Genomic DNA, 13,634 nt, shown 5'->3' with positions numbered 1-13,634 from the left:
GATTATTTGGCACGACGCATGTACTGTCTCAAGTTGCCCGACGTAACTTCCTTCTTTCGTTCCGGTATTATAAAATGGTAATGTTGATGTCTGGGAATGCAGACATACTTTTATAGAGTCATATATAGTTGGGATTTTACAAATCAGTGAAGTCCGATCTAATTAGCAAGCATGAAAATTTCGTCGATGTATTTGTGATCATGGTGAATTCTTTTGAATATAATACCGGTATCCCGTATTTACGCTTATGATACACTTCACAGCAGGCATTGTCATAAATCGTAGTCTCATGGAGAAGCGAAATTTTTAAATTTTGGACATACACGAATTTAGATGTGCATAAGTGAGTGCGTAAATACTCCGTGCAGATATATACGAATCATTGATTAGTATGTATGGGCAAAATTGACTACCTGAGTAATTCGACTCTTAATCGTGTATTTCGCTTCAAGACTAGTCGAGCATTGGAGTATTATTCGTTACGCCGTCGCAACAGTATACGAATGATAGGAAAAGTTCAATTAGGTACCTTTTATGCGCCCACAGAGGATGAGGTTAATGCAAGTTCAATATCACATTAGGGGATTATTCAGTATTTTAGCCGCACGCTTCCTTGCGATAGTGCTGTGGGTTGGTCACGACTTCACAGATATATCATATTGGTTTTTGTGGTATTCATGGTGCTTGTCGACTACTATGGTCATTTACACCAGGCGGATATACGTCATTTTTTTATTCTGTAATTGTCGACTTATAGCACGGCCCACTACTAAGCTTTTCGTGAGACACCGCTTACGCGGATGATATTGCTAGGAGGAGACTATACGAAAACCTCGAACACTTACGTATAGGAATTCAGAAGTCAACCACGGTCGGACTCGAATCCGCAACCTATTGGTGTTGCAGCCGCGGATTATACCACCGCGCTATCTCGCCGCACTTGCACCGACGTTCGTAGCGTGGTACTATATGTTTTGGATGCTACAAAATGACCAATCGAAGTTTGCAGGCTCCCACGGTGGAACATAGTATCGAAACCACGATTGTCATGGATAAATAAACTCTAAGTGCTGGTATGGAACGTATAACTACAGTACTCCAAAAACCCATCTCTACTTTGTCGACAAGACTCAATGTTTCAGCACTATTAATTAGGTTGATAAAGTTGATTAAAGCGTTAATTAGTATTTAGCCACCCAAGATTAAGGAAACCAATGCGCAAATATTTCCGATAATGCCCATCCCATTGTCTTCTAGGTCAGTGGTGCTCAACCGCCGGTCCGCGACGACTTTCCAGCCGGTCCGCCAGGTATATTACAATTTTACATCTTAATTTCAAGATGCAATTTGTTGAAGGTTTATACATTGATGAAATAAATAAAATGTCAAATTTCAAACTGATTCAAAACTGCGTGAGGCAACATTAGGTCTGGAAACATGTTCGATTTGATTTGAAGTCCAAGCCGTGTCATTTGTCGACACGCGAGCTATAAGTGCGAGCTGATTCGCTAGACCGCGCAGTTTGCACGATAATTCGTTTTCGATTCATTAATTTTGTGCAGGACATGAACTGCACTAAATGCACAACTGCCCCCTAAGCCCTCCAATTGATGGTGACCGAGCTTGAAGGAGGACCAAAATTATTTCGTGAAGGAACTTTATACACTTTTTTCAATTATTTTGGCGTCACCAAATGTCTTGAATATTGGGTGCCCGCTTCACAAAAAATACGCATGATTTATTGCATTAGGCATTTTGGCGTCAACCATTACCGCGCTACGACGCACTAACACATAATGAAGTTTAGGCTAACATGGGACTCCGAGAAATGCGCCGAAAATTCGGCAGCGAGAAACCTTGGCCGAAAAGGACTGACATTTGTTGACCGAAAACTTCGATATATACATAAATATGTCTAGTTGTACATAGGCGCCTGAATAGCTGGTGCCTAATCTTGCTGTCCTGGCAAATGCGTACCCCACAGGACAAATCCCATCCCACAGAGAAAAATTATTGACAGTGAAAAAACATCAATTTCGAGTCGTGTGCATCTTTTAGTTTAGTACGCTTGGACGATCTCAATAGCTATTCACCATTTAACGGACAGTAGGTCACGAAATAATGACGTGCCCGGTCCAAGACAACACTTCACTCAGTTCCAACAGCAAATCTGATAATCCTGAGAGGATAAAAAATTTATAACAATATGCTAAAAGCAAGAAATTGAGTGACAATGAATCGCGCTAATTGCTGAGAAAAATTTTAAGTTGTGTAAATCTACCACGAAATATTCTACTTTATGGTCATATACAAAGATTTACGAAAAATGTGACAGGCCCCTGGCTACGCCAATACGTCGGAACTGATGGTTAAATCATCAACAATCCAAAGTTCCCGGTCAAGCTAGTCAAATTTTTACTTGGCCTTGCAAATTTAAAATAAATTACATAGTTTGTTGCGCCGATAGCAGACGATAAATATAAACGCAATAAATTACAGGGAATATTTATATTTTGATATTACAGCTAATTTCGGGAATTATAATGGGGGCCACTCAAACTCTTTTCGAGGCGATGGGTTGGCCGCCGCTGGCCTAATACATTTGTTAACCATCGCTTGTCTTTATTCATTTAGGCCTTATAAACGCTGAGACGGCGATGCTTCTTTCTCAAGCAATACAGAACTCTTTATTAAAAAGATTGCTTGAACATTAAACTATGTCGAAATTTGCTGCGGTCTACTTAGGGGCGGCATTTTCAATGAAAGCCAAGGGCGACACTCAGTCAGTCAAAATAGTATTTCTCTAGTTATACCGATCAACGTTGACTTTTCCTTCAATAGCAGCATTTAATGCTGCCAGTAAGTGCCAGTAAGTGTTACTTCATTCTGACAATGTTGTCTATATTATAATTTTTCATCATGCGCATATTAATATAAGAATGATGTGCAATGCCCAAGAAGACTTTCTTTATTCAGTATATTGCGGTATGTTGACCATAACACCATGTTCACATATTTGTTTTATAATGAGAAGACAATTGGCCATTTACAGCGGTAGGCCTATAAAGTAGGCGACAAGCTGTAAAATATCAGAGGATAAGTCCATCGACAGTGCAAAATCTACGATACAAACGAAATGCAGACGTCAACAATATTTTGACTTTGTGAACAATTTTGGGAAATTTTGACCTAACGCTTCAATTTTGAGAAAATGTTGACAAATTTTGACATGTCAAAAAATAGCCCTAGTGATTATGAATAACAGGGCCGAATGTAGCTTAGTATAGTGCTGGGTAAGAGCAATTTATTTTGCAGTAGCGCGGATCATATGTCGTTGCGCATGATGACAAATTGAGAGACAAGGGCCGTCTAAGTTTAGCTTTACACCTTTATACAATGCAGTTACAATGTCACAGAAATATAGTTGTTAGCATTTAAAAGTGTAGTGGTTGTCTTGTCTAGTTAAATTAGGTCCGAAATCATCAAAATTCCTTCGAAGAAACGAGGGCAAGATTTTGGAACCTTTTGGGTTCGACTTCAAAATGAATAACCAATCTTTGTCATGATGGCATTGATCTTTCTGATTGAATTTCCTTCAACGTATTGCTGTGAAGTAGGATTTTCTGCAATGGTATTTGTCAAAATGAAATAAGTTTGCAATTGACAATTGCATGAGAGATGGTGTCTATTATCCTCCGCTTTGTCTAAATTTGGCCACTGGATAACACAAAAACAGCATCAACCTTCCCTTGACTTGATATTTTTAACAGGCAACTCAGTGTACATTATGACGTCATCATTGTGCTGTTTTACAATTAATTGAGTGCAAGATGTAATTTGTTCTTTTTTGAAAAGGGGTAATTAAACAACGTCATTTTCTTCTTGGGGGTAAATATATGAAAATGGTTAAGAACCACTGTGCTAGATAGAAATGACTGGGCTGGACGTTATATATTCACGAAAAGTCGGTTTCTCAATATTGGCACCATATATATTTGTTTTTCTGTGTGACAAATAAATGAATCATATGCATCCACAATACATTTCTCGGCTTCATATACTGAGCTCGACACGAAGCGGACGTGACATACATAGGCGTGGAAAGTTACAGGATATATATCCATGTCACAAAAGCCGCGAAATTCGACGTTTGAAAAATCACTCGTTTCAAGTGTATTCCGGGACTGCTGCTGATAAGAACACAATCCCTATTATTAAATTTGCAGACCGAAATAGTACGTATATCCTTAAAAATCAGATTCTTCATCACGACGCATACCGTCTCAAGTCGCACGATGCAACTTCCCTGTTTCGTCCCGGTATTATAAAATAGTAATGTAGATGCCAGGGAATGCAGATATACTTTTATGGAGTCAGCAGTTGTTGGGATTTTACAGATAGGCCAAGTCGCATCTAATTAGCCATGATAATTTCGTCAACGTATACGCCATCACGGTGAATTGTTTTGAAATATATTATTGGTATCTCGTATTTATTCACCGATAGTACCCGATACGCTTCACAGCAGCCATCGTCATAAATCGTAGTTTCATAGAAAGCAAGCTACATAAAATGTGATTGGACAGTGTTGGACATACACAAGTTTCGATGTGCAAAAGTGGGTGCGAAAATGCACCGTGCAAATGTATACGAATCATTAATTAGTTTGTTTGGGAAAAATTGACTCCGGCAATAATTCGACTTCTAATAGTGTATTGCGCCCAAGTCTAGTTGAGTAGAGAGCATTGCTCGTTACGCCGTCGCAGCAGTATGATATGATAAGTTCAAATAGGTACCTTTTTTGCGCCCCCAGAAAATGCGGGTAATGCAAGTTCCACATCACATTAAGAATTATTTAATATTTTTACCGGAACATTTATTTATTGTAGACCTGGTGACAATGGTGTGGGTTGAGCGTTGATCACAACTTCACAGATATGTCATTTGCACCAACGTTCGTAGCTTGGTGCTACATGTTTTGGAGGCTAGAAAATGACCAATCGGAGTTTGCACGAAACCATGATTCTCATAGATAAATAGAATAGCCTAGTGGTAAGCGGCATATAATTACAGTACTCCAGAAAACCTAATCTACTTTGTCGACACGAATCATCAGCATTAATACTCGATTCAGATTGAGTAATCGAATCATTGTTTCAGCAGTACTAATATTAGTTACTAGAATGAGTGTCAACCATCCGAGTCGTTCATGATGTTACGGTACAACATGAAAGCAAAGCGCAATGATAAGACAGCTTGCTTACTCCTTTTTTGAGTCTTAATCAGAACCATGGTGGCAAATTTAGCCATCTATTCTACAAGTAGTAAGCATCGAAGTCTCATAATGACAATCCAATTTTCGGTCATTAGTAGCTTACTTCTCAGCCCGTTTGAAATCATAACATCGCGATAGCGATGTAACAGAATTCTTGATTTATACGAGTCGTGGGTATGACTGGGCGAAAGTCGATTCTGAACGAGCATAGGGGTCGAGTAGAGTATTCGATTATCATTTAGAATGACGTCAAGAAAGTATAAATGAGGTTGGAAGTTCAAATATGTACCTTTTATTCGACCAGAGATATTACACTGTCAGTTCTTTATCACGTCGTAAATTGTTTCGTATTTTTCGATCATACCTATATCCACGGTTGCATTTAAAACAAATGATGGTTCAAATCGCTTTGTTTGAAACATGTTTTAAACTTTGTTCTAAACATGGGACTTTTTAGACAAAAATTGTGTTTTTCCAAGTTTTATAATTATACCATAATTGTGTGTATACTTTCCAAGAAAACGCATGTTGTATGAGCTGACGTCAAGATTACAGTCCGATATAGGCGACGTATACGATATTAGATAGTTGGAACCCTCGAACTAGTCGGTTCAAAGGCGTACGTAGATATAGATCATTGGCACGGAACGAATGTTCCGATGATGATGCCGACCGTAAAAATGCTGCATGACGATGTAGTCCTGGTAGAAGAAATTTTAGGTCTGTTTATGACAGTGGTCGGAAGCCCTTTTTGTCGAAGGGCCATATTTACCCCATATTTCCTACTTTCAATTATCATCCATTGTCACGTCACAATTGAAGATATGTGATGTCATGGTTACAAAAATAAACAATGGAAAAACATGTTTTAAAAATAGCAATGTTTTAAATATGTTTGTTTTAAGTTGATTTTTGTTTTAGATGCAACCCTGATTGAAACTAGAATTCTGAGGGATAAATCAACTCTTATAGAAGCCAGGTGCATATAATTTCAGTAGGCCCTATATGACCAATACTATCCCGTTCCGGCTTGTCTGACTGTAGGGCAACGCAACTGCCAACGCGTGTTGAGACAACGCCAGAAGCGCATGAATCATTCAGAAATGTATCACGCATCTGTTTATTTTAAGTATTATTGTCAACACATTGTGGAATAGCCTGTGAATAATCAACACAATGCGTTGCAAATATACTTTCTTATTTCAAGATTGTCTATTCGTCGACTGACTATCCATATAAATTGCGCACAATATGAATGAAGGCCACAGGGGTGAAGACATTACTTCCTCTCAGACTTCTGTATATATTTTCAACGAAACGAAAATATCTTTCGGCCGTTATATCAGTGGTCAGTATACTACATTGGATTCGAAAGACCACCTCAACTCGGTATACCATCGGGGTTTTAACTAAGTATCATTCTCATTTTTGTAGTTTACACTCGAGTCAAGTCGAGTCATTTTTAATTCACCACCGAGGCATGTCCGAATCAAAGAGGAGAGTCAGAGGGTCGAGTCCCAGTCACAGCGTTGAGACTGGAGTTCGTGTCCAACTCATGCTCAATCGACTTCGTAAAACTCTGCTTACCCTTACGTGATATCGAATGAATAATATAATAGTTTCTCGTGCATTCCGGCCCTATTTATCAAGTACATGTACTGGTAAACGGACTACCAATACTGTGTCGGGTAGTGTCAACGAAATGCATGTCTTGTCAGTACTAATCCCGAGTCTCATGACTCTGGCGAGTCTTGCGCAATGACACCATACGAGTAGATTCAATACACAAATTGACTCTTGTTTAATCAGTAATTTTAGGTATTTTCCTTATGACTCGATTTCCACGAAGTTTGTGGGCCGGCATGTTTGCACTCATTCACGAGTAATGTCGAAAATATTCTCGACGCCTATATTAATATGAGGATATTGTACAATTTCTTTAGATTTCCCAAGAACTTAAGCTAATCCTTAAAAAACCTTCGTAAACAAAGCCAATTTACAGTGAACATCAATTTAGTTACAGAAATCAACATTGGTGGGTAGAGTGTAAAAGCCCCTCTTCTTGAATCCAACCCGGACATTATAAGTTTAAAAGCCTGCTCTAATTTATAAGAGTTGTTTAGAGTCTATCAACGACCTTTTGACGAAGCCACGATTTGGATAACTGCTGTTATCATCTTCAGTTTGTTGGTTATCGGAGTGGTTTTGAACGCTATCACGATTGCAACGATCTTTAAATATAAACGCCTGAGGTTGGTAATTACGCAGGAGCAATTCCAACCTCCCATAACAATCGGTTTTCAGAAACTCCTTCGTGTACTTCATCTTCTCGCTCTGCGTATCCGATCTGTTATCGGCCATGCTCAGCCCGTTATGGTGGTATCGACGAACTGTCGGCTTTGATGATTGGATGCTGCCTGATTTTTTCTGCAAAGTAAACAAAACCGCATCTTCAAATTTTCACGAATGGCAGCCACTTTTCTGCTGTGATTTACGCAGCTTTTCTTTGCGGGTGATATCATGACATCGTTTGCGACCGCTACGCAAATCGCCACTTTTGCAATATTTCGTCTACTTTCGATACGGAATCCACATTTGTTTGCGAGAATTTCCGATGGAGTCGGAATCGTGAGTGTACAGTTACTTCATTGTTACAGGATTCTTGGTATATTGTCAGTAATTTTAATTTATCCATTTGTTCTTTCCATATGACCTGGCGATCGTGCATTAATTTCGAACGATGAAATCCAAATAAAGAAAACAATTAGCACTGTTTTCCGAAGTAACGTACTTGGACCCCTGGAATAGATAATTGCAGCATCTATGCTTTTTAAAATGTTTCGAACTCAAAACTCTTAAGATAATCCGGTTAATAAGGCCACATTCACTGGGCTGGCTCGCAAGTGATCAGATGGTTTAAGAGAACAATCACCTCAACGGGGCGATCTTGTGAAGGGCATCTTCTGACCTGGATATTTCAACAGCTGCTAGGTGTCGCTATGCTATAAATAAAATATGAAGAAATTGTATTTCACCCGACACCATTTGAGTTTGACAGGGAAAAAGGTCCGCCGACAAGTGAATCATTCTGATGTCCGTATTCCGATTTGATGCCTGTTGTAGGAAGTCTTGGTACAGTACTAAATGTTGCTAAATTGTGGAATATTAGGTGCAACTCACCTTGAAGAAATTTCATTTTGAAATTTCAAAATTGTGTTTATTTTAGTTCGCTATGCGGTTCTACATCTCTGAGTATGGTGGACCCATTAAACACAGGCATGGCGGATAGCGATATGATAAAAATTTTAGAATGGAGAATAACACTATCGAATATTTTCGCAGTAAGGGAAAATACTATCGATACGCTCGGTTAAATTTGATTTCTGCAATTTTTTAAACAGAACATGGACATGAAATACACATAAAGATACCATGTTATTTTTTCCAACCAAAAAAATAGATGAAAAATTTGATATTATTTTATAAATTTTCAAATCCTCTTAAATCAAGCTCGCGCGCCGGTGGCGAGAAAGCGCAGTGTTATAAGTCGCGGCTGCGACACCAATGGGTTGCGGGTTCGAGTCCGACCCAGGTCGACTTTGAGAATTCCTATACCTAAGTGTTGGTAGTTTATCTAGGCTCCTCCTCACGACATCATCCGCGTAAGCGGTGTCTTACAAAAAGCCTAAAAGGGGGCCGTGCTATAATTCGGCAGTTACGGAATAAAAATGAAGAATATAAGCATGGTGTAAAATGAACATAGTAGTCGATAAAATCCATGAATACCTCAAAACGAACAAACAAACAACTCGCGCGCAGAATGGACTCTGACATAAACAATATCCCCTTGACGAAAAGGCTGAAATATTTCGGGGTTGAAATTCCAGTATGAACGTCACGCATAACGAGTCATTCGAAATACCGCAAACTCAACCAAACCGATCCCCGCACCCTCACCATAAACCTCGATCGCTATTTTTATTTAAAAGCTATTACGTCATTACATTATTCGTTGTTGAGTAGCAATCAGTAATAATAATGCTTTGTTATTTTAAACTCGCCATTTGGGTCGGTTTCTGGCTTCCCATAGGCCTATACAACTACATTACTTAAGATGAGGTATTGAATGTTACTCGATTAAATGTCATCAGCTGCTGATTCAATGATGTAGTGATTTTCCTCGTGCGAATATGATCATGATGTCTAAAATATTTAGGTATGCGTTCTGGTCGTCTGGGTTGTTTCTTTTACCTCTGGCTTTGTACCATTTTTCATATGGTACGGCGCGAGCAAAAGAGACCGATATAGCGACGCTCCGGACGCTAAATGGCCGTCGTGTACACTCGAGAAGGAATGGTAAATTTGATTTGCCGTCCACTCCGATCAAAAATACCATCTGATCGGGGTTCCTAATTGACAGGTTTGAAAGCTACTTATTGTTCCAGAAAAGTGCCTTCATCTTGTTTTTATTTGTTCCACTCGTATTGATTGTGATCATCTCCATACTCACCTGTCTACAAGTGTATGCCACGACTCATTCATCGGTTGCAAAACGAGACGAAAGGCAGAAACGAAAAGAGAAACAAGCAATATTGCAGCTAACCCTCATCGTTATTTCCTTCCTATTCGCCTACATTCCCTTCGTATGTAAGTGTTCAACAATTGGTAATCTTCCTTTATTTTACATATGGACAATAGGATATCATACACACATAAGCTGTAATCTTATGCGCGAGTCATTCCTTATTGAAGATAGGTGTATAGTGCCCATTTATACAATCCAAGTTGAGCTGAAAGTAATGACATAGATCTTAGAATACTACTAGGATACTACTAGTTTAATTATCACTTTTCGGAGCATTAGGACCCTTTCTCTAGGCTAGGGGAATAAGAATTGCTGTCAATAGAATTCGAGTGAGTGACGACAACAATTAGAACTGTTTCCATACATTTTATGACGTGTTCATAGTGACGTGATCTGTGCTCATCTGGTCACGCCTCTTTGTTAATAAGGTTCGCCTCCATCTCTAGATTCATCCCACCCTCTCCCCGCTTATAGTGCATCTCACAAGTTGTTAACTAACATCAGCAAGAAGTTTCCAAATTAAATGATGCATCTCAGCGACTAATGAGTATACGCTGGACGTATGGGCAATTTCGAATTTTTTTACGAACTCTAATCCAAGGGTTATGCTGACGCGCCGCAGTATGAGTGATAACCAATTCATTCATGTCCCGCGGGCCATATGTGGCTTGGTTTGCGAAGTCGGAAACTACACAATTGATAAGTATATTTAAATGCTTAAATTAATTTCAATTTCACATCGGTAAACATGAACTCAATGACATAATCTCATATCGTCATCCCTATTTACATAGGAGGTGTATGATAGAGCAGCGCAGGTTTTTCCCAAATCTCACTGAAAATGAATATAAACAAATCTTACTTAGGCTAACCACCGGCAGACGAACATTTGCAAACTATCATAGAATAATCCACGCCAACTCTGACCAAAACTAGACCCCTTTAGTCGGTTCGGTTTATTAAGTAGTTTTGTCGATCCAAAACATAACAAGACTGAGATACAATTAAAAGATAACAAGTTGTCGAAACGACTTGGAGTAGTCTTTGAAACCAGCCACTGCTGCTTAGCGTTGCCAAACATCGAATGGGTGTTCAATGCGCACTGTCCAGTGGGGTTGTGACTAGGAAAAAAATTTGTCTGTAGAAGGAATTAATGATTATTTTGGAATAAATTAATAAAATTATAATCATTTTGATCAGATCGAAAAAAATGTCCCGCACAAATTATCTTCAATTTTCGACACTGTTCCAAATATAGAAAAGATTTACAATTCAAAGGAATTCTTTGCTACAAATTTAATCTTCATATTTCTGTCCATTTGCACTTCTGGTGAAGTTCATCCATCAATTTGACTTCCCTTTCTGTTATTATGTTAGTTCCAGGGATACCTAAAACGGACATATCCGAATTTTAAGGCACTTTATCGCTGCAGGACATTCGAGCGTAAAGATAGCAGCAAATAATCTTTGGTATAGGCTACTCTAGAGCCCGACCGATATCGAATTTCTTGGTCGATACCGATATCTCACACATTGACCGAGAGCTGCAATACATTCAGCAGATATTCAAAAGAAGTTTGGTATATATAAGCACATTTTCAAAGCTTCAGAGCATTTATTTGAACATCTTTACAGCCATTGTTATACTTGAACATGAAATAAACTATATAGGCGACATCTGGACACCTGCTAAGTTTACGCTATGTGACATATATCAATATGCTCAGTCTAGCGATCAAAAATGATAGTTTTGTGACTTCCTACCGAAATGTTGTGACGCAACGAAAATTGCCGATAATTTTTCAGCTTTAATGGCCGATACCGATGACTCTTTCAAAGTGTGATATCGTCCCGATAATATCGGCGAACCGATAATAGGTCGGACTACAGCAGAGGTGGTTAGTAACGAAGTACTTCTACTTTTGGAAGTACTTTAGTAGTTTCCCTCTACTTCTGGTACTTACTCAAGTAGATCTGATTTTCGCTACTTCTACTTCGTAATATTTTGTGATCTACTTACTTACTTTACGCTATTTTCAGTTTGTCAAGTAGAAGTAGTTCAATCTTCCAATCAGAAAGATAGCCTAAGGAATTTCGGGGCAGTTTTCATGGAGTATGAACATTTAATTTCCATAAAAGTTTATTAAAGCCAAGAATTTTCGTCGCGCTTCGCGCGCAGTGCTGGATACGGAATGTCCAGTATGATTTCACGAAAGTATCGGTGAATATAATTTAGGTAGAGGGTTGGCGTTCAAACCACATTATCGCCCGTCGTCCTTATCAAATAATTCATATCAGTATATATGGCTCATCATAACGTCTGAAACTGATGTTTGGCAATCTAGCATTTACTTGTCATATCGTAATCTAGCATGTCCATGGCGTGTCCAAATCTGGAAAAGTGGACTCCGACTTTTTATCAGTTTTAGAGCTGTTTTAGCATGCCACCATTGAAACTTTCTGGACTAAAAACATGAAATACATGTTCTACTTTTAGAAGTAGTATTTATATTTCACTTTCAATTCCCAGTATCAGTTCTTTTGTCTGGATAACATAACTGTTGAAGTATAAAAGCAAGTGTTTGTTTGTTTGTTTGGGGTATTCATGGTGTTTGTCTGAAACTGATGTTTGGCAATCTAGCATTTACTTGTCATATCGTAATCTAGCATGTCCATGGCGTGTCCAAATCTGGAAAAGTGGACTCCGACTTTTTATCAGTTTTAGAGCTGTTTTAGCATGCCACCATTGAAACTTTCTGGACTAAAAACATGAAATACATGTTCTACTTTTAGAAGTAGTATTTATATTTCACTTTCAATTCCCAGTATCAGTTCTTTTGTCTGGATAACATAACTGTTGAAGTATAAAAGCAATTGTTTGTTTGTTTGTTTGGGGTATTCATGGTGTTTGTCGACTACTATGGTCATTTACACCAGGCCGATATTCTTCTTATTTTCCGTAACTGCCGACTTATAGCACGGCCCACCTCTAGGCTTTTGTAAGACACCGCTGACGCGGATGAGCAAGTGTAGTAATGCCTTTAATTTCTGAAAATGAAGTCACACAATATGGCATTTTTACGGTCCACCATATTTTTTATTAACGTTTACTAATCGCGCAAAGTGTTTACACCGTATCCTATACAACTTCTCCGTATTGCTCTTCGACTAAACTACGGGCCGTATAATATGGAGAATTTCCATATCAATACAATCATTTTCATCCCATGATGTGCACGAATACTTATGCTATCGAAAATTGGATACCTGCTGGTATGCATCAATATGAATCAAGCTCGTCACCTATCGTATAGCTCAATTTGCACGTTTTTACAATCCCTGTGAACGAATTAGGATCATTTTCATAACTACTTACTTACTTGAGTACTTTTAAAGTAAGTCAATTCTACTTCTACTTCAAGTAGTTTTAGGTTGCTTATGGAAGAAGTACTTCTACTCGTACTTGAGTAGATATTTTCGTCGCTACTTCTACTTCTACTTGAGTCGATTTCTTGACTACTTTGACCACCTCTGGACTACAGTATATTCCATCTATAGACAACTTAAAATCATGACTCCATCCTCGGTTTTCTAATATTTTTATTTGAAATTATGGCTTGGTGGATTGTACCAAGTTTTCGTAGTGATTTACCATATCATATCCAAATTTGTAGCAGAGAGTTGGATTTGTGGAGGATGTTGGATTGAATAACTCTGACATATGCTTTAGGAATCAATAATATTATGTTGGCAACCAATGTATTGTGATTTATG

General features: G+C 38.5%; 1 protein-coding gene across 1 annotated transcript in view; it reads left to right on the top strand.

Annotated features, from left to right (window-relative positions):
• The window catches only part of LOC145444542 (growth hormone secretagogue receptor type 1-like), a 53,343-nt gene that overhangs the window by 35,701 nt on the left and 4,008 nt on the right, over nucleotides 1–13,634 (top strand). The window contains exons 4-6 of the mRNA XM_080322534.1: nucleotides 7,775–7,903; nucleotides 9,492–9,631; nucleotides 9,696–9,922. Coding sequence (XP_080178660.1) covers nucleotides 7,775–7,903; nucleotides 9,492–9,631; nucleotides 9,696–9,922 — 496 coding nt within the window. The remainder of the gene's footprint in view (nucleotides 1–7,774; nucleotides 7,904–9,491; nucleotides 9,632–9,695; nucleotides 9,923–13,634) is intronic.

The sequence above is a fragment of the Botryllus schlosseri genome, chromosome 8, assembly GCF_051294905.1.
Source record: "Botryllus schlosseri isolate E-star chromosome 8, Bs_hap1, whole genome shotgun sequence".
NCBI lineage: Eukaryota > Metazoa > Chordata > Ascidiacea > Stolidobranchia > Styelidae > Botryllus > Botryllus schlosseri.
The sequence above is the reverse complement of the archived record's forward strand: the minus strand, read 5'-3'. Positions and strand labels throughout refer to the sequence as shown.